This window comes from Bufo gargarizans, chromosome 5, assembly GCF_014858855.1.
Source record: "Bufo gargarizans isolate SCDJY-AF-19 chromosome 5, ASM1485885v1, whole genome shotgun sequence".
Taxonomy (NCBI): Eukaryota; Metazoa; Chordata; class Amphibia; order Anura; family Bufonidae; genus Bufo; species Bufo gargarizans.
Genome location: NC_058084.1, coordinates 478,776,220 through 478,798,668, shown reverse-complemented (window position 1 = coordinate 478,798,668; position 22,449 = coordinate 478,776,220). Strand labels below are relative to the sequence as shown.

The following is a 22,449-nucleotide window of genomic DNA, read 5'->3' as shown; positions in this document are numbered from 1 at the left end:
TAAAGATTCTAGCCTGGGTCTGGTCTGAATTAATTTTAGGGTCTGAGCTTCTCCCATCCTACATCACTTATGTGACCACTCTTGGTTGCTCCTGGTGATCTTTTCCTTAGGGCTCCACAAAGAAAATGAGTCCCTGGGCAACTGCCAGGTTTGGCAGCACCCTTAAAGCTATCCTGTCCATATATATACTATAACTATATGAAAGTGCAATTCAATGATATTGAAAGATTTCCATATTTTATCACTTTTCCGTGTCACTGCTGCTCTCCATGTTTCCATTTTCTTCAGTGCATTACAACTGAGATCTCCAACCTGTGGCTCTCCAGCTGCAGCAAAACTACAACTCCCATCATGCCCTGATAGCCACAATTAAGTCCCAGTGGTGGGGAAGTCTCCTGGTCAACCAGGGCATGGGCAGATCCCACACACAGGCAGGGCTCAGAGATGACAGATCATCGCTCCTCCTTATCTGCTCCACACTGATAAAGTACAGCGCAGGGACCTGACACTGACAGGTCGCAGACATGGGGGTTCTGCTCAAAGTCACCTTTATTGGGGTGCTCCTTGCTAGTGTGGGAGAGAGACTGGGGAAGTTCTGGTAAGTAGTCACTTTGCAGACACTTGTAGCTGATGAACTATATAAAAATGTAACTTTCCTAGACCCTAGAGATGCTTGAGGGGAGATTTCTCCTCTGATACATTGTATCTTTGTGTTGTATTTATTTATATAATTTGTCAAAAGATTACAACTGGGTCTTGTAGAACAATCAGTCCCATCATGCTTCTCTGCAAGGGAAGCAGGGTCAAATAGCCCACCCATCCTGCTTTGTGGAGGGACACCATTGACATTTCCCTTGAATACGTTGTATCTATGGTGGTTGATGCTGTTAGAATGATCTACAGGTGAAACTCGGAAAATTAGAATATTGTGCAAAGTTCATTTATCTCAGTAATGCAACTTAAAAGGTGAAACTAACACATGAGACTCATTACAGGCAAAGCGAGATATTTCAAGCCTTTATTTCTTATAATTTGGATGATTATGGCTTATAGCTTATGAAACCCCAAAGTCACAATTTTGAGGTCCCCTTTGCTCAGGGGGTATGGATTAATTAGCTGACTAGAGTGCGACACTTTGAGCCTAGAATATAGAACCTTTTCACAAAATTCTAATTTTAAGCTGCATTAATGCAATTCCTTTTAATTTGCATTACTGAAATAAATGGACTTTTGCACGATATTCAAATTTTTCGAGTTTCACCTGTATATGTCTCCTGTATTGACTCTTATTTATATTACTCACATAGCGCTGACATATTACGCAGCGATTTACACCATTTGCGGTTTCCAAAGGATCTCCCAATCTAACTTCCCTATCAGTATGCTTTTGGAGTGTGGGAGGAAACCCGCACAAACACGGGGAGAACATACAAACTCCATGCAGATGTTGTCCTCGGTCGGATTTTAACCTAGGACCCCCAGTACTGCAAGGCACCAGTGCTAACCACTGAGCCACCATACTGCCCATTATTCCGACTGGTGTGCGGGAAATGGGCTGTGACAAAGACAAAAGAGATGATAGTGAAGTCTGGCAAGAAGAAGGAACCCATTCAGCTGATCATTATTAACTCCTTGATTCCCAGCTCTGAACATGTATGGTGAAAGCAGGGGATTTAAATATGACACCGACTCGTGAGCCCAGCGGGTGCCATAGCCATCAGGTATCTCCTGTTTTAAACAGCAGAGGACCGGGACTAATGTCTACAACTGGCAATAATGCCAATCGCAGACATTTAACTGTTAATCAAATGTGACTACAGCTTCTAAATTCGCGTTTCTGGGCCGGAAACGACTCCGCCATGCAGCGTCTCTGAAGAGACCCAGCATATCAGAGCTGTAGGTTCTATGGAGGCTTAAAGGTGGCAGGGCTCTATAGGATAACAGCAAACCAGGCTTACAATGTAGTGCTATTGAACTACAATTTAAACTAAAAGCGATCTGATAATCGCATATTCTGGTCTCCTAGTCGTGGGGAAGGAGGGGGGGGGCAAAAAAAAAATAATTTTTTTTTTTTTAAATAAAACATTAAAATTGAAATCACTCTCCCTTTCTCCTGAATTGAGATAAAAATAAACAATAATAAACATAAAGATCAAAAGGCATCGCCATGTCCCAAATGCGTAAACTATTAAAATACTAAAATATTTATCCCATACAGTGAATGGCGTAATGGAAAAAAACAAATCAAAATGGGGGATTCACCCCCAAAAAATTTAATAACATGTGATTACTGGTGCAGAATCAGGAGTTTTTCCAGCTCAAGTGCGGAATGGATAGGTTTAACAGGTCCTTCTTACCGATGGCTATAAACCGATATAAAAAGCAACTAAGATGAAGTATCAGGATGGGCAACAATCCTTGAATCCATACTTGTTCCACTTCGTTGTCCGTTCTTCTGATCCATCAGAAGAACAGAAAGCAATTCTGTTTTTTTTTTGATGGAATAAAAAGTCCTCCATAAACGGATCTCAGACGGAAATGGCTAAAATAGATGCAAAATAAAAATATAAAAATAAGCACAACGGATGCTCAAAATAAAATATCCCTTTTTTTATTTTTTATTGTTTCTGATCACAAGAAAGAAAATTAAATGGTGATGTGAGCAGGGGCGTCGTTAGGTCAAAACATTTGGGGCTTGAGCGCCGGATGTTTTGACCAGTGCCCCGAATGATTGCTGGCACTGGCAGGGCCGGCCGGCGCTCTGACTCTCCTGCGCTACACCGGCCCCGCCGCTCACATATATTTAACTCTAAACTGTAATCCTAATCCGCCTGCAGACGTAACTTTTAACTTGAAATCAGCCGCTCATCTTATTACTAGAGTCTTACTCAGCTCCGTTAACAGCAGGCAGTGTGGGCGGCGCTCGCTCACTGACGTCAGGCCGCTGCTCCTCCCACTAGGCGGCACAGGCGCGTGGCGTCAGTGAGTGAGCGCCGCCCGCACTGCCTGTTACTGGAGCTGACTAGCTGAGAGTAAGATGGAGTAAAGACTAGAGATGAGCGCTGATTTAAACTTAAAGTTAAAGTTGCAGGATACGGATTAGGATTACAGTTTAAAATGTTAATGTACACTCCTGTGGGTGGCGGGGAGGGGGATTTGTGGATGGCACTGTTATGGAGGGGATCTGTGGATGGCACTGTTATGGGGAGGGGGATCTGTGGATGGCACTGTTATGGGGAGGGGGATCTGTGGATGGCACTGTTATGGGGAGGGGGATCTGTGGATGGCACTGTTATGGGGAGGGGGATCTGTGGATGGCACTGTTATGGGGAGGGGGATCTGTGGATGGCACTGTTATGTGGAGGTGGATCTGTGGATGGCACTGTTATGGGAGGGGGATCTGTGGATGGCACTGTTATGGGGAGGGGGATCTGTGGATGGCACTGTTATGTGGAGGGGGATCTGTGGATGGCACTGTTATGTGGAGGGGGATCTGTGGATGGCACTGTTATGGGGAGGGGGATCTGTGGATGGCACTGTTATGGGGAGGGGGATCTGTGGATGGCACTGTTATGGGGAGGGGGATCTGTGGATGGCACTGTTATGGGGAGGGGGATCTGTGGATGGCACTGTTATGGGAGGGGATCTGTGGATGGCACTAGTTATGGGGAGGGGGATCTGTGGATGGCACTGTTATGGGGAGGGGGATCTGTGGATGGCACTGTTATGGATGATCTGTGGGGTTGCCCAGACAGCTAGGCCCTTCACTGTAGTTATTAACCCCATTCAGCAGTCCCCCATTCACTGAAGGGGGGACTGCTGAAAGGGGTTAATAACTACTGTGAAGCCCCCCCTGTGGTGATGGGGGCGTGGCTTCACGTGGGCTCGTGCCTCCGGATGTCTTCAGACCCTAGCAACGCCCTTGGATGTGAGCCTACCCCAACGTGTATTCTGTTGCAGCTACCTCCTCTCATGAACTGTGTGCACACTGAGCAACTGATGCGACATTAATAAGGCTTATCTTATCTGTTGCTTTGTGACCCTATAGACCAGGGATGCCCAACCTGCGGCCCTCCAGCTGTTGCAAAACTAGAACTCACAAAATGCCTGGACAACCTTTTAGGGTCGCAGGTTGAAAGGCCGCTGGTTGAGCATCTCCGCTATAGACCATAGTTTCCAACCTGTACCTCACAAAAGCTGGAGCCAGCATGTGGCTGTTAGTGATGGCCTTGCGGATCACCCGGCAGTCTGTTCGCGGCGAACTTTGCGCGTTCGCGATCCGCCGAACATGCGAACATATGGAGATGTCCGCGCGCTGCCATAATTCTTTTGCATTGCGCCGAACTTTGTCCCATGACACATCCATCAGGGGGGACAGGACAGCCAAATGAGATGTTTCAGCACATGGACACACACCCTACCTTATCACAGAACCCAATCTGGCAGCCATTTTACATGTGTTTTACCAGTGTAGGGAGAGGTTGCATTTTGGAGCAGGGACAGGACTGTTAGGAACTTAGGGAGTCAGGGACACCAAACGCTAGCTAATAGGGCCACAAAAGTCCTTTTAAGGACTGGTAACATTGTGCTATCGATAGGTGTGATACACTGAGGGGTGTCATATACTTATAATATACTTTCTAACATAGAAAGTATATTATAGTGCATTTTTATGCTTACAGAAAATACTGATTAAGGGCTGCGATCTAGCAGCTTCCACAAAATAGTGATTGAGGTTTTCCATATACCTGCGTCCACAAAATTACTGCTTGAGTGTGATATACCAGCTTCAACTAAGAACTGATTGAGGCCTGCCATATATCAGCATCCACAAATGCTGCTCTTCTCTAGGGACTTTGGCACAGGGTCATTTTGAAAATGACAGACAGAGGAAGAGGCCGGACAGTTCCGCAGGGGTGGTAGAGTCAGACAGGTGCACCAGACCAGAGTTGGTTGAGTGGCTTATTCAGCCTTCCACTTCTGCACCCTCCTCATCCTCTGTATCTGCCCCCTCCTCACTCTCTGCTGTGTGCACCCCCAAAGACACCACCACCACTACCACCACCACCATAGCCCCTCCACTCGAGTCAGAGGAATTATTTTTCTATCCATTCCAAGACCTTACCGATGCGCAGCCATTCTTGGCATCGGATGAGGAAGAGGAAGTAACAACGGCCGCCACCCAGCGGTCTGACGACAGTACCCAGATCAGCCCAAGGAGGGTGGTCCCCGCTGTTGCTGCCTACTCCGAGATCTCTAATGTCAGTGGTGGTGAAGGTGACAATGATGATGACGTGTCTATGGACGTCACGTGGGTGCCCACAAGAAAGGAAGAGGGAGTTCAGAGGGAGAGACGGAGCAGCAGAGAGGGAGGAGAAGGAGGAGAAGCAGGCAGAACTTGCACTGCACAAGAGGCAAAAAGTAGACTGCAAATGTATCTGGAGCGAGCCATCCACCATGCACGGTCACATCTGGCGTTCCCAGGACGCCTGGCACATGGCTCCGCAGTGTGGGCTTTTTTTAATGTGTCAGCTGCTGATAATAGTGTTGCCATCTGCAGCCTGTACTGTCAACGCATAAGTCGCGGTAAGCCCAACACTCACCTAGGGATGACCGCCTTAAGAAGGCACCTGGCCTCCCATCACCGAGCCCAGTGGGAGCAATGCCGTCAGAACCCACAAAACCACACTCCCGGCGCTTCACGTCCTGCCTCTTCTCCTTCTCCTCTCTCCTCCCATTTTTCCTCCACTCCACCTTCCGCCGTGTCGTCGTCGCGTTCATCTGGCACAAGTCAGGCTTCCGTGGCCCAAATGTTCGAGCGTAAAAAAATTATGACGCCGGATAACCCTTATGCCCAACGGCTGACCGCTGGCTTGTCGGAACTGCTAGCCCGCCAACTACTGCCATATAAACTGGTGGACTCGGAGGCCTTTTGAAAATTTGTGGCCATTGGCACACCGCAATGGAAGGTCCACGGAAGGAAATATTTCTCCCAGAAGGACATCCCTGAACTATATGGCCACGTTTAGCGGCAAGTGAATATATCTCTGGCACACAGTGTCGGTGCCAAGATACATCTGACCACAGACACGTGGTCTAGCAAACACGGGCAGGGAAGGTACATAACTTTTACTGCCCACTGGGTGAACCTTCTGACGGCTGTCAAGCATGTAACCCGTGGCACCCGTGTGGATTTGGTGTTACCGCCACGGATTGCATGCAGGCCTGCCTCTTCTTCTCCTCCTCCTACCCCATCCTCCGCCTCCTCCTCGGCTGACTCCTCCTTTTACACTGCTACCGCCTCTTCCGCTGCGCCCCCCCAAGCTCCCCAGAACCTATTCGACGTGCCAGGTGAGACGTTGCCATGCTGTGCTGCGGCTGTTGTGCCTGAAAGCCAAGAGCCACACCGGTCCTGCACTTCTTTCAGCTCTGTGGTCACAGGCAGATCTGTGGCTAACCACGCTCAATTTGACAGTTGGTAAAGTGGTGTGTGACAACGGTGCCAATCTGCTGAGCGCTGTGAAACAGGGCAAAATTACACATGGCACACGTCCTGAACTTAGTCATGCAGCGATTCGTTGCCAAATACCCTGCGGTCTAGGACATCTTGCGGCAGGCCAGGAAAATCTCTGGCCATTTTAGAAGATCTCACACGGCCATGGCTCGCCTTGCTGACGTTCAGCGGCGATACCACCTGCCTGTCAGACGTCTGACTTTCTGACAGCCCGACGCGCTGGATCTCCACCTTGTATATGCTTGATAGGCTGCTCCAGCAGAAACGCGCCGTTAATGACTACCTGTACGAACTCTGTGGTAGGATAGGTTCTGGGAAGCTTGGTTTCTTTTCACCACTCCAGTGGCTGCTCATGCGCGACGCATGCAGACTTCTGCGGCCATTTGATGGGATCACCAAACTTGTGTGTCGCAGCCAGGGCGCCATCAGTGACATTGTACCTTACGCCTTTCTGGAGTGTGCATTGCGTTGTGTCATTGATCAAGCCGTTGAGGAGCAGGAGCTGGAAGAGGAGGAAGTCGCAATGCTGAATTAATTCCCAGGGGGGCTACTCCATCTGAGACAAGTCAGCAGGAGTCTAAAGAGGAGTCAAAGGAGGATGGTGGCTGGGGGGAGGAGGAGAAGCAAGAAGAGCAGGCTTTTCGGGGATCCCTGGTGTTGTCCGTGGCTGGGGGGAGGAGACCGAGGACAACATTCTCCTGGGAGATGAGCAGGAGCCAGGGCGCCCCAACGCTTTCAATTTAGTGCAAATGGGGGCCTTCATGCTCCAGTGTTTCAAGAGGGACCCCCGTATAAAAAGCATAAAGGTCAAGGACCTGTACTGGGTGGCAACGTACTTAGACCCCTGGTACAAACGCAACATGGCGGACATGTTACCAGCATCACAGAGGGCTGTCAGAATGCAGCATTTCCAGGCCTTGCTGCGAGAGATGCTGCATTCTGCTGTTGTGGGCACTGGCAGAGGAATTTCCACCCACAGCGAAACAGGTGCGGGTACCAATCCTACCACGCCTGCAAAAAGCGGGCGGTTTGAAGATGTGTTGGTCACTTCAGATATGAGATCATTCTTGCAGCCAACCCATCGACAGTCGCCCTCCGGATCCAGTCCCAGGGAACGCCTAGACCGACAGGTGTCCGACTACATCGGGTTAATAGCCGATGTGGATGCTCTGAGAAGCGAGGAACCCCTGGACTATTGGGTGTGCAGGCTTGACCTGCGGCCAGAGCTGGTACAATTTGCCATGGAAATCTTGGCTTGCCCCTCATCGAGTGTCCTGTCTGAAAAGACTTTCAGCACAGCAGGGAGGATCGTGACCAATAAGCGCACTCGCCTAGCTCACGACAGTGTGGACTACCTCACATTTTTTTAAATGAATGAGGCATGGATCTCGGAGGAATTCAACACCTCTGATGACCACGTGTAATTGAATTTCCTCATGCCAGCCCACACATATCCGCCACCACCCAGAACAAAGAATCGTCCTTGTCTTATGTACATACAGTGGCATAAAAGGCCTTTTATGTCAGGTGAATGCCTAATTTTTGGGGCCTGTACTGGCCGACAGTTACATATTTATCCTGTGACCGCTTAATGTACCTCCAGCCACAGAATCCAAAGTTCTTTGCTGTCAGGTGAATGCCTATTGCCTAATTTTTGGGGCCTGTACTGGCCGACAGTTACATATTTATCCTGTGACCGCCTAATGTACCTCCAGCTACAGAATCCAAAGTTCTTTGCTGTCAGGTGAATGCCTATTGCCTAATTTTTGGCGCCTGTACTCAGGGCCGGTGCAAGGATTTTTGCCAACACAAGCGAAGCTACATTTTGGTGCCCCTCCCCACCCCAGAACTCTATGGTTCAGTTGAGCCATTGCTGTCCGTTTGTTGCAGCCGTAATACAGAGGCTAAAATGCTCCAATAGTTCGGCCATGTGAAAGCAGAGAGGTTTTCATGTTTTATGTAAATATGGCTGAAAAATTTGCAAGATAAAAGGCACAATTAAAAAACAAACAAACCAAAAACAATGTAAAGAACCATAAGAAGGCAAATAGCGCATGCACACAACCGCCATTTTCTGACCCATTCATGTCTATGGGGCTGAATTTTTGCAACTGTTCTGCAAATTACAGAGCAAGTCCTATTCTTGTTCATACTTTCAGACGATAACAGCCCTTGCAATTGATTGGTGTGAGAAAAATACAGAACGCACGCAGAAGGACCACCCCTGTCGCAGCTCACCTGGCCCTGGTCCCGTCTGCAGCAGCTGGCTTCTCCTCTGTGGATCCTGGTATCTTCTCTCTGCTTCAGACAATGGCTGGTTTAAGGACTCTATTTTTCGCCCTCTAAGACGCACCTACGTTTTAGAGGAGGATAATAGGAAAAAATATATTTTCCATTACACCTCAGGTCAGACCAGCAATCAGACGCCCAATGTTAATCAGACCTCAGATCAGACCCCCAATGCCTCAGATCAGACTCCCATGTCAGACATCAGCCCCCCATGTCAGTCATCATGCCCCCATGTCAACCATCATGCCCCCATGTCAGCCATTAGCCCCCATGTCAGCCATTAGCCCCCCATGTCACAATTCTCCCCCTCCATCCATGTCAGACATCAGCCTCCCATGTCAGTCATCATGCCCCCATGTCAGCCATTAGCCCCCATGTCAGCCATTAGCCCCCCATGTCAGTCATCATGCCCCCATGTCAACCATCATGCCCCTATGTCAGCCATTAGCCCCCATGTCAGCCATTAGCCCCCCATGTCACAATTCTCCCCCTCCATCCATGTCACATCACCCCCTTCGTGTCACATCATGATCACATCATTACCCCCTATTGTGTCACATTTCTCCCCCCCCCCCCCATGGCACATCATCCCCCCGGCCGGCCCTGGCCCCATCCCCATGTCACAGACTACAGACATTGTCCCCCCTCCCATCATGTCACGGTCACCTCCCCCCCCCTCCATTTATGATTGTTGTTTGTGTAATAATTTTTTTTAAACACATTGATGCCGTGCACTCTGCCGCTCATCAGTGATCACCTACCCACCTGTCCTGCTGCTACGGCAATCTGCCTGTGTGGGAGTCAGACTCACAGACGCAGTCAGCTCCAGTCCCTGCTGCACCCCGCCGCCGCTGCGCCACTCGCCAGTCACACCGCCCTGGCCTGACCCCATGACCGTGTTGCAGTGCTGTCGGGCCCGTGCCGCTCTGTGAGCTGCGGCGCAACTCATAAGTAAGTGATTTAAAAAAGAAAAAAAAAAAGAAGGTTCATTTTTCCGCCCTCCAGCTTGGTCTGCCTTATGGTAGCACCGGCTCTGCCTGTACTGGCCGACAGCTTTTTTATCTCAAGCCACATAATCACACCCTTGTCTCACTCCTCTTATTATGGTGGCGTATGAACCGCATTCACCATAAGGACCTTCTAATATCACAGGGTCATGTGACTGTGCCCCCCACCCCATACTGTGCTCTTCACCCTATACTGTGCCCCCTTATACCCTGCATTGTGCCCTCTTACCACACCCTGTGCAGTGCCCCTAGTCATTCCCTGTACTGTGCCCTCTTATACCCTTTTATCCAGTCACGGTATGGCGGTGTTATCCGGTCACTGTACAGAGGTGTTATCCGGTCACTGTATGGCGGTGGTATCTAATAAGTGGATGGCCATAACTGTATTCCTTTCCCTGCCCACGCCATCCTTTTTTAGACCTGGCAGGAGTGGAAAAAATATGCAGATTGCAGTGCTGAGGACCTTTGCAATCTGTGTCAGAAATACACCTAACATAGACGTATTTCTATATAATAAATGATTATCATTCGGGGGTAGGGCTAATATCTTTATATTATATAGATTCTAGTGTATTATACTGTGCCCTGTATTTCCTAGTAGAAAATGATCCTTGGGAAGCACAGTCCTCATCACTGACCACCAGGACCAGGTAGCGCTCTGTCAGTACATGGCGGCCTCCGCTCTCCGCCACGCTGCTCCGCTGTGTACTGGGGCTTATTCTGACACTAGGGCCGGGTTCACATCCTATTTTTGCTATCCATTTAATGCATACCAAAAATGTAAGCATTAACAGATGCCTCAGACTGATGCCGTACGGTGGCATCCGTTCAAAAATTTACGTTTACGTATGCATTTTTTAAATGGACTCTGCAGGATACAAAAACGTGGAGTGCTGCACATTTGTATACATCAAACCGATAGGAAAACAATTTTTTCTAGGCTCCAGCAGGGCACATTTTTGAGAGTTTCCCTTTAAGATGCATAAAAATGGCCCCTGATTAAAATACATATTTTTTGTGGGAATTTTTGCCAATGATCCCCCTCTGGTATATCACTGCCCATGTTGTGGGACTATTTGTGTACTTCTAGTAAGTGTTTGCTGGCTGCAAATATGACCTGAAGGTTTTTCAGGTTTGCCTGCCATTACAGTGAATGGGGCCCACCGCGAACGCGCAGGTTCGCGAACATTTGAACGCGATTGTGCGTTCACGAATCGTCCCAGCCGATGTTTGTCCATCACTAGTGGCTGTTAGTGCATGCTGGGAGTCGTACTTACTTTTCCAATAGGTTGTAGACTGCTGGTGAATACCTTACTAAGTCCATATTTTTGAAAACCCCTCTAGATATCACGGCTTTGCACGGGCTTGGATTTGCTGGGAGTGATAACCCCACATTGTGGAATGGGGACAAGTATTGCTAGCAAGTCCCAGTATGTGGTGCATAAGGTGACCAAGTTGTCACTGCACATCTACGAAGCGATATGTATGAGGCCACAATGACTCCACAAATCAGAAAACCAGACTGTGTGGCCTTACCCTTAGGACAGCTTCTTCCAGCGCTGTCACCACATGCTGGGAGTTGTCGTTTTGCAACACCAGGATAGGGATTTATTGTTGTATACTATATGACGTCCTGAGGGAGAGGACTGTGATTTCTAGAATGGCTTGCAAAGCAAATCTAAAGGACGTCTATTCTTGCTGTCCATAGACCAGGGCAAGGCAGGTTCCCCTGAGAGCGCCCCTCGCTACTCATCAAAAGGGTCAGTTTCATAGCAGTGCTGTGATGGATACCACCCCTCGTGCCCGCTTGACGTCAACTACGTCGAGCTCACGAGACGAAGGTATGGTGTCCAGTTACCAAGATGTGACGTTACGCCCTCCTGGAGGAGCATGTAAGGTCAGCTTGGTACAGTTTACACAGACTCCTCCTGTCCACGCGGGCTCAGAGAGGCAACAAGCAGTGAAAACAGCGCTTTCTCAGCCCGGGTAATCTACCACCAGCTTCTTGTTTGATATAAGCCGGTCCGCTAACGGGATTATATAGGGTAAGAAACCACGGTAGCTTATAACTAGGCCGAAACACGGACGTGGGGATTTGTGAGCCAGATACAAGACAGCACAAGATTCAAATTATATATTTAATCGCCTTAAGGGCACATTAGATATAACACAATATACACTAAGAATATATACAGTGGTCTGAGGTTACAAATACAGGTAATATGGTACAAACAGGATTACACAGAGTTCAAGTCAGTTACCGGGTAGATGAATGTTCTCTTGGGTTATGGTACTTGGAGGGCAGTGATGTCAGCTGGTTTCCAGGTCTCTCCAAACACATTTGCACGATGTGACCCCCTTTCAGAAAAAGACATGCCCGCTTGCTGGCACAAGCCTTTTAATCGGCCTCTGCTGATCCTGGCAGCTCAATGACCCACAAAACCTTTTAGGGCTCATAATGTCACAGGGAGATGGTTCTGGGGCCAACAGATCCGCCTGGGTGCCGGCTACAAGTAGAGTCCAAACATGGTACTGTTATTGGGTTTCTGTGGGGAGATATGTATATCTCCCTTTCCTGGCATCCCACCACCAAACTAAGACCATGGGCATGTTCATCGTGGCCACCGGGACACAAATATGTATCCGGTTTGTGCCTGTGATGGCCGGGCGATTCATAATTCCTTATAAATCGCTGTTTCCATGCTGTCTGCTAGATTTAATTGAACTGGGGAATGGCTTAGACCCCCTGCAGGGAGGTTTTCCTACAGGATCCGTGCTATCTGAATGAAGGTGTGAAATGTAATCAAATGTGGCCTGCTAGGAGTTTTCTGCTATCTGGCTTTGAAGCAGGGCCCTCCTGTGGAGTTCACTACCTCTGCTATCTTTCAGCTAATGGTGGGTGTGAGGACATGGCTGACAGTAAATATTAATCCATATTACTGACAAGTGCATTATGGATAAATTTTAGCGATATGGGTATGCTGTGTGACGCACGCACTTTGAACATGTGACACACGTGTGAGACAAAAAACAGCCCACATGTTGGTTAACACACGAGACACAGACAACATACGACTCTGATGCCTTCCATGTGAACCTTTCACACCTGCCGAGAATCAGCAATTAATGGGGATTAACATTAAATAGGGACGCTCCTTCCTGATAACTGCCTGGTATAAAGGCGCCAACGATCACCCGACGAACAAGCAAATGCTCATCTATTGGGAGAATGCACCTAAAATCATTGTTAGTGGGCAGCCCATCACACGGTGTAATCAGGAATGTAGCATCAGGCCTCATGCACGCGATAGTATCCGTTTTGCAGTCCACAAACCCCGAATCCGCAAAATGCGAGAGGCGGTCCATGTGTCGTCCGAATTTTTATGGACCCATGGACTTCAATGTTAAATGCATTTTGCAGACAAGTATAGGACACGTTGTACCCTTTGTGGAAAGGACACATGGACGCGGAAAGCATCCGTCCTATACAATGCAGAAACATTAAAGTCAATAGATCCGCAAAAAGATGCGAATGGCACACGGACCACATACGTATTTTGCGGATCCGTGGTTTGAAGATTGCAAAACAGAGACGGTTGTGTGCACAAGGCCTAATACACAGATAGCGGCTAATGACCACCAAACCAGGTTCCTAAAATGTAATAGGCACCGAGCGCACTGACCGGGCTCTCAGCACCACGGAGCCAAAAACAGAATAAGTCCAAAATGATGACAGAGGCAGCACTAGAGGTGAAGAGAATAAAAAATGAGTAACAGTGGTGAATAAAACCTGTAAAACCATGTACAACATCACATATAGAGACATATACACCCAATATGTGTCTGTGGATAAGGAAGATTATTATCCTGATTGCATAAAGTACACAGTATAAAAAAAAAAAATATATAAAAAAATAATAATAATCTAGTCTCTATTAGCAGGGCGCTGCTATGTCTATGCTGCATGGTGATAGTATCACATATGAAGATAGGCTAGACGCGTTTCGGGCTCCAGTGGCATATAGAGTCTTGTAGTGGGAAGCTATTTCTTCTAAGTTTTTCCTTTAATAGGCCACAGGGAGCTGTAAAGGTTGTGATCTGGATTCGCACCACGAGGTAAAACCCGTAATGCACCAGCAATGTGAAGAATAGTAACGCATTTTAGAGGCAAGTCTAAACCAGCGCCGCTTATTTGCAAAATACACAATTAAAATCTAAAGTCCACACTGAGTCATTGGATATTGTTACCTGTGTATTACAAAAAGAAAGAAAAAAGTATGAATATATAAAATATATATTAAAAACACGCTATAATGAGCTGACTACAACCTGGAAGGGTAAATCCAGAATGTAATGTTCTACCGCCAGATACTACCCACGGAATTAACTGCCATATGGTAGTAGCACTGCGTAATATCTCATCGATGAAATAAATACCAGATCAATACATAAACAGGGGCGTAACTATAATTCATAGGGCCCAACAGCAAAACAAGATGGGGCCCCCACCACCTAGTGTAAGAAAGTAGCAATAATTAAAGGTATGTATAATGTATCAGAAAACCCACGTTATAGCGAAAAGCTGCCATATTGTTATTCCCCACAATATTCTTGCACCTGTTTGTGACCCCCCCAACCAACCTGCACAGAGACGGGTCTGGGGCGCCCCCACCTTCCCACACCCTCCTCTTTATTGTAGTCATACCTATATGTATTTTAATCATAAACAACAGGTTTTACTTACCACAGTTATGAAATAATTTTTTTATTATCTTCACCTTGACTCTGTAATCAGGAATGTGCTGCCAGCAAACGATAAATCGTTTTGGGGATGAATGATCATACAAGCGATCATTCATCCCCATGTAGAGGAGATGATGCAGCTGAATGAACAGGCAATGATTGGGAGGCAGAGTCCTTACAGCTATACCAACCTACGGCAAGCAGAATCCAACAGAGCAGAAGCCCCAACAGCTGCGCTGCGTGCAGAACCTACGCAGTGCAAAGCAGCACAGAGTATTTCAGATGGGGAGGTTATGATGAAGCATTCTCTAGTATGATGTGAGCAAGGGAACATCATCCAGTGAGAAGCCACAGACTGAAAGTCTAGCAGTACAGAGTATTTCAGGAGAAGATCAGATAGGACAGGGATGCGTGTGAAGGGGGCAGAGTCATGATGTGAGGAGGCAACTAGTGGAAGGAGCAAGGCTGTCCCCGCAGCACAAAGTATTTCAGCAGATAAGTGTGGATGACCTTATGGGAGGCAATGACTTGATCCTTTGTGCTGTTACCTTCGCTTGTCCTGATGTGAGAAGGTGAATGGAGACAAGTGAGAGGTCACAGACAGAGATAAGGGATGACTGGGCTGCTCAGCAGTGTGCACTCTGGGGCCACGTCCTGGACCGATCCCGGCTCTGGCAGGACATCAACTAAAAGCAGAGGTTAGGACAAATGAGGCCATGTCCGCACTATCTGCCCTCTCTTGCTGTGACTATGACCATTGAATCCAAAACCGCTCCACAAAAAAAAACTAAACCTATTGATCCGATTGTATAAATGGCGTGTATACATTTGCAATTGCCTTTTTGGTTTGTTCCAATGTAACTAAAAAAATAAATAAATAAATAAATAAAGCTGCTTATCATAAATCTCCGACTGTTTTGTGCACACAGCTCCTTTGCAAACCTGTGTATCTCCACGGTGACAGACTACAAACAAACCTCCTGCAGTCCTGAGTAGGAGGCGGCCTTCACATCAGCGATTTACATTTCCGAAAATAATGGGAAAAAAACTAAATGAGTGACAGGAACGGAACCAAACAGATACCATTGACCATAATGGGATCCGTTGGGTTTCTGTTCAGTAGAACGTTTCTTTATCGGAGAAATACAAGTTCTCACCGCTATTTTCCACGAACTCTGTGACAGCGGCTCTGACGCAGATGTGAAAGGAGCCTAACTGTCTTCCATCTGCCCCCTATTAGGTACACGAGGGTGGGACCGGGGGGTGGACTGGGCATAGACCCTACAGGGAGATTTCCCAGGGGGCCGCCTGAGCCCTCCTCACGGCCGCCGTCCATGGTAAGTAATAATCTGATGGCGCTCCCCTCCTGACATCAACTGTATTGGCACCCTGAGGCAACTGGTGGCAGGACGCTGGCGCTGGCCACCCCGCAGAGGCAGTTTTTGGGGAAGTATTTTGTGATGCTCTGTGGCATTTGGCTCTGCTGGGGCGGTGTATTCTGCCGCAATATGGTATTGCTGGCCCCACCTGGTTGTGTTGACCCTGCCGTCTGTCGATTTGGGCCCCACTACAAAATAGGGCCATGTTTACGGTTTTTTTAGAGTTACTTTAAGTTCCCAGTCCGACCCTGACGGCACCTTAAAATCTGAGCTTCCACTGACACCAGAATGAAGTTCTCAGGATCTGTGACTGTGTAGGAGAGAAGGAGCTGCAAGTGATCGCTGCAAGAAAGACCATGGCCTGCCACAGTCTTCTCTACCCCTGTACTGCGGTGACCCCAAGAGGGTGATCCAGAGACTTGCCTGGCATCCTCTCCATTCGCTGCCATGGACTTTCGAGCAGGCGAAGTCCCATTGCACTGAAAGGAGAAAGCGGCGCATGAACAGCATGCCCTCCATCGACGAGGCGGACAATCTGGCATATCCTAGGAATATGCCATCAATGACGGATAGTCGCGGGTCCCACCTATGCGACCCGCTCCTATCTCCAGAAATGGGCCTCTGAAGTGCACTGCGCATGCGTGGTGGCCTGCCCTCCATTCATTACTATGAGAGCTCCAGAAATAGTCGAGTCAGCACGCAGCTATTTTTGGTGAATGGAGAGCACGCAGAGCATGCGCAGTACCGTCTACTTCACTTCGGAGGCCCTTTTCTGAAGATAGAAGCAGGTCACAAAAGCGGGACCCGCACCTATGGCCATTTTCAGAACGCCCATAGCGGTGAACAGAGGGTGGCCGTACAGGCGTGGCTGCTCTCCGTTCACTTTAAGGGACCCGTTCTGCCGACAGGAGGTGGGACCCGCACCCATCGGACATTTATGACATATTCTATCAATATGCCATAAATGTCCATATGGGACGACCTCTTTAAGGCATCTAACGTACAGCACTGCAATTTACTTAATGGGGTAAGTCTTATATGCAGTATTACAATGAGTGACACCCTGTTTGAAAATTTTCTGAAAACTTAATTTATTTTGCTACCCCCCCTCTTATTTTTATAGTCATCGATTCAACTACTCCAGAGAGATAGACAACATAGATCTCCCGAACTGCCATCTTGTGAAAGGGATCGGTATGTATCCGTAAAATACACAGAGGCCTGTGAAAAGTAGGGGCACTAATAATATATAACGCTCAATACCGATGTAGCAGAGCTGAATTTACCCCCTTTAACTCTTTGGGTTGAGCATTGTTTGTGCACCTTGATAATCTATAGGGGTTGTTGCATCCACAAGCTGCTGTTAACGGATCTGAAATTTTTATCAATCGAGCATTGTGAGTGCGTAAAGGGGTTGTCCTCAGGATAGGTCATCCGTATCTGAGCTGCAATACCAAGCACAGCCACTATACAAGGTGCGGCGCTGTGCTTGGTGAGCTGGAGTGCCTCGTCTTCTTCAAACGACTGATCGGCAGGGGTGCTAGGTGTTGGCCCCCTGCCAATCAGATATTGATGACTTAAGGATAGTTCGTCAGTATTAAACACTTGGAAAACCCCTTTAAAATAATCGTGCAATGATCCTGCACACTAACGGGATTGCTGAGTTTGGATTAAAGGTGCAGATATTAGAACCAGGGACCTTTTCCTAGGATTAGGTGTTGGTTATCTTGTTTAGGATGTTTTGAGTTACAGAAGCCACAAATAGAACCAACAATAATACAAAATGTCTGCTGCTGACCTACTTGCTGATGGTTTCCATCACAAAAACCAACCGAATTAGCATGCATGCTGGATTTTATGCTCACCCTGGAATTCACAACCCTTTGTACTACCCTCGATGCTGGTGAAATATTATATAACTGATGTCTGTGCCTTCTGTTATTACTCTCGCAGACTATGGCTCTGAAGATATAGAGGTTCTTCCGAACGGCCTGGCCTTTATCAGCTCTGTAAGTACACAGGACCTTCTGGCCAAATTCATGCCAACCAAACTGCAATGCCTGTTTTTTACCTGTGGTGTCACTGCAGGATAATTAAACACTTGCTGCTGGGCTCTTCTCCCCTAGATCACTGCTGATCGCTGTCGATCCCAGCAGCTGGATAACCTGTGATCGGTTTATCTAGGTTCGGTTGGTTATGCCTTTTTCATAATGAGACCTCTCATTTGTTGCATTTTGCCGGGATTGGTTTCTATTATAACATTCGCCAGAACAGTTAATCCCCGTAAATACCCAAGAATATTTGTATTTCTGTATTGACATGAACTTCTGAACCTGGGGCGAGCTCCGTGAGTACGATGGCTATTGACTGATCTTCAGTTTGCACCACCAGGCCTTGAATCCTTCACCTGGGAGCAAAGAATTGGGTTCTTCTTAAAGAAACAGTCTATAGAACTTTCCATATGGTATAGCATGCTGTGGTTGGGGGGGGGGGGGGGGGGAAATAATCATATATTAAACATTTATTTAGCAAATTACCAAAGAGCTAAGAACACAGCAAACACTGTACATAAGGACACAAATTAGGATTTTCTAAGGACTCTGAGTAGCACAGGATCTTAAAGAGCATCTCTGAGCAGGATCAACCCCTCAACCCCAGACATACTGTCTGGTAGGGTTCAACCTGCTGAATGAAATGATCCCTGTCTTGTGAAAACTGGATGTGGTAATTCAGTGCACTAAGGGGCGGGACCTGTCCACCCAGTGCACCTCAGCTCTCCAGTTTTCCAGGGCTGGACCCACCCCCGCGGTGCACTGAAAGCCTCATTTGCATAAAGAATTAAAAAAAAATATTTTTTTTATTTTTTGGGGGGAACGCCGCAATGGATTTTCACAAACAGGTATTATTTTAATCAGCAAGATCAACTCTACCATGCCATATGCTGGGTTTTGTAGGGCTGATCCTACTCTTTAAGTTATACCATGTCGTATACTCAAGTCACATCCAGAGCTGCTTTCAGAGATAGTTTAGCTGAGATCACGTGCAATCTAACGCAATGCCACATTTATAGAACAGGAGGAAAGAATTAAAGAAGGCCATGCCGCACCATATACAGAAGTATGTTTTACCCTAATTTTTTGTTCCCAAATACTTCCACACCATGCCCAGAAAATACTGCAATTCAGTGTCCAAATAATACTTCCATTAGAGATCCAAATAATACTACTATATAGGTGCCTCATAACATTCCCACACAATTCCACCACCAGTCAGTGCCCAGTAAACCTGCCCCCCAAGGTCCACATAATACAGCCATACAGTGCCTAAATAGTAAAAGGGTAAAGGTCACGTCTTCAGTGGTCCACAGTTTTTAAGGCCTCCAGTTCCAGTCCTCGGGTAACCCTTAAGATAGAGGGGGTCCTATCATTCTGGAGGAGGAGGTTATGACATATGCATATCTGGACATGACGGATTTATTTATACTGCAAAGTACTGACCAGGATACTGGCTTCTGTAAAACAAGCTTGCTGGATGGGAGCATGCATATTACCTGGTGCGATGTCAGAGCCATGCCGTGTGCTCTAAGTCAATCAGATGCCCCCCTGTTTTTCCCCTCCTCCTGATACTGTTCCACATAGGATGCTGCAGCTGCATCCCCCTCCTCTCCCTCCTTGTTACTGTTTAACACTGGATGGACTTTTTAGTGCCTGCAGGAAGGGTCCTCTCCTCCTACCCTCTAATTAGATGTACAACACCATGAAATTAATGCATAGCCAGCCATAGGTGAAACCGTGGGGTGCACCCCTTAAATTCACTGAAATATTACATCATACATGCTAACCCTTTCTATGTTCTCCAAGGGTCTGAAATATCCCGGAATCATGAGCTTTGCTCCTGAAAGGCCTGCCGAAATATTACTGCTCGATATGAACAATGACGATCTCCAGCCGATCTCTCTGCCGATCAGCAAAGGCTTCGATATGTCTACGTTTAACCCTCATGGATTGAGCTCGTACATTGACGAGAAGGGTAAGAAGCACAAGAACATTTATTTTCCTATAGCGCTGGGAGAGAGTTCAGCTCTGAAGCCTGCAGAATTGTAAATGCAGCATGTGGGTTAATTCTAAACATAACCATAAGTTGGTGTTCAGAGATGAACCAAGGCTAGGCAGCATTTCTCTCCCTCCATGTTTGGCCTTCATATTGTACAGTTGGCGCTCATAGTTGTGGAGCGCGTAAAGCCTGTTCCTTTACAAAGACAACCAAGTCTTTCATAGATCCTGCAAATAAACGCTGCGAAGAAAAGTATTTGTTGTGAAACTTCAAGTCTTATTACATTACCTCCAGCTCATGGCCAGCAATCTGCAAATTCTGGGGTCCCAGGAAAGGTCTATATCATGAACCATTTTATTTTTGGCTTGTTGGTGCCCTCCTGAGCAAGCACAAGAAAAGAAAGCACAAGTGCACATCAGAGGAACCTCTTTATTTGCAAATTTTAAATAAATTTGCAAGTTTATTTCTTCCCAGCTTGGACCCTCTGAGTTCCCCTGGGATCAGTTGCCTTGCGGCTTTGCTATTTGTCAGACGACCACTCTCCGCACCTTGTCTTGTCTTCCTTAATGCTACACGTCTAAGACTACTGCCAGTCCCTATGGTGGTTCACTGCTATTGTTTGCCAATTACTGGTCCTTGTCCTTGGTCTGCAAACCCAGAAAGTCTCTACCTGTGACTGTCGCAGCTTCTAACCAGGGGTGCACCTAGCCTTTCTGCTGCCTGAGGCAAAAACTGATACGGCACCTCCCCCCTTCCCAATGCCAATTTCTTAACCTAACCCCTTTTCTTCAGCCCATGGCCCTTCAGCTGCCCCCCTTTTGCCCCTACCTGGTGCTGCCTGAGGCAGTCGCCTCACCTGGCCTCATTGGTGGTGCACCCCTGCTTCTAACCCTAGATAGGCTTGCTGTGCGACCACCCTAGTTGGTGGAGGGTCGACACCCGGGACCTATGCCGATCAGCTCTTTGAGAGACCGAGACCACCAAGGCTTTATCAGGGCTTAGCCTAGGCCATGTGATGTCACGTTTATCCATCACATAGCCTAGGTACAGCTGAAGTGAATGGGGCTGGGCTGTGATACCAAGCACGGCCACTATACCATGGACAGCACTATGCTTAGTGAGCAAAGAGACGGCCGCGGCGGTACTGTGAGCGCTGGTGCCTTCTCAAACAGCTGATTGGCGGGGGTCCCGGGTGTCAGACCCCCCACCGATCAGTATATGAGTCTCAAAAAACCCTTTAAATGGTGGCACGATCCCTTTATGTAAATCAGTGACACTACATATAGCAGCCTACATCTCAGCCTTCTAGATGCCTAGTAGAAGATATGTTGAGACGAGCTGAGCCCCATCCGGAATTTTCAGCTTTACTCGCAGGTACACTTTAAGATTCTGATGTTTTTAGAGGGTTCTTAGTCTCCCCTCTATTTTCAGATAACTCGGTCTACCTCTTCGTGGTGAATCATCCTCATCACAAGACGACTATTGAGATATTCAAGTTTATAAAGAAAGAAAATGTTCTTGAGCACCTGAAGACCATTAAACATCCTGAACTTCACAGGTACGGGAAGACTCCAGGAGATACGGAGATAAAAAAAAAAATGTAAATGCTGTACTAGGGAAAACTGGAGTAGGCTACTTTCACACTAGCGTTTTTTCTGGATCCGGCAGGGTTCAGAAAAAACGCTTCCGTTACTGATAATACAACCGCCTGCATCCGTTATGAACGGATCTGGTTGTATTATCCTTAACATAACCAAGACAGATCCGTCATGAACTCCATTGAAAGTCAATAGGGGACGGATCCAGTTTTTATTGTGTCCGAGAAAACGGATTCTTCCCCATTGACTTGCACTGTGTCCATCTTGCTCCGCACCACATCACGGACAGAAAAACGCTGCTTGCTGTGGTTTGCTCTCCGGTCTGGGAATGCAACCAAACGGAACTGAATGCATTTTGGATCACTCCGTTCTGTTCAGTTCTATTTTGTCCCCATTGACAATGAATGGGGACAAAACTGAGGCGTTTTTCTCCAGTATTGAGACCCTATGATGGATCTCAATACCAGAAAATATTAACGCTAGTGGGAAAGCAGCCTTAGGAGAGGAGGGTCTACGATCCAGCACTTTCATCTGTGAGCCAGAGTGGAGACTTGTTACAGAGAGCATCTGGAGGACCTGCGGTGTCCATATATTGCATTATTTTATTGGAACTATGTAATGCTTCATTTGCCCTGTGGTGGCGCTGCAGGAGAATTAAACACTTGCTGCCAGGTTCCCTCACAGATCACAGCTGATTGCTGCAAAGCGAGATAACCTGGGATCAGATTTTCTTGGGCAACTTTTCCCAGGGCTCAAGCATACGTCCGTGTCAAATTTCTTCACTACCAGCAAGTTGGGCGTGTACTTGCTGCCGCTTCAAGACACGCCCCATCTCCTCTTGATAGACAGGGCCAGTAAGCGCTCTC

General features: G+C 47.4%; 1 protein-coding gene across 1 annotated transcript in view; it reads left to right on the top strand.

Annotated features, from left to right (window-relative positions):
* Nucleotides 1-445: 445 nt before the first annotated feature.
* The window catches only part of LOC122939265 (serum paraoxonase/arylesterase 2-like), a 43,897-nt gene continuing 21,893 nt past the window's right edge, over nucleotides 446-22,449 (top strand). The window contains exons 1-5 of the mRNA XM_044295326.1: nucleotides 446-598; nucleotides 17,056-17,126; nucleotides 17,886-17,941; nucleotides 19,793-19,961; nucleotides 21,417-21,543. Coding sequence (XP_044151261.1) covers nucleotides 525-598; nucleotides 17,056-17,126; nucleotides 17,886-17,941; nucleotides 19,793-19,961; nucleotides 21,417-21,543 — 497 coding nt within the window. The 5' untranslated portion in view covers nucleotides 446-524. The remainder of the gene's footprint in view (nucleotides 599-17,055; nucleotides 17,127-17,885; nucleotides 17,942-19,792; nucleotides 19,962-21,416; nucleotides 21,544-22,449) is intronic.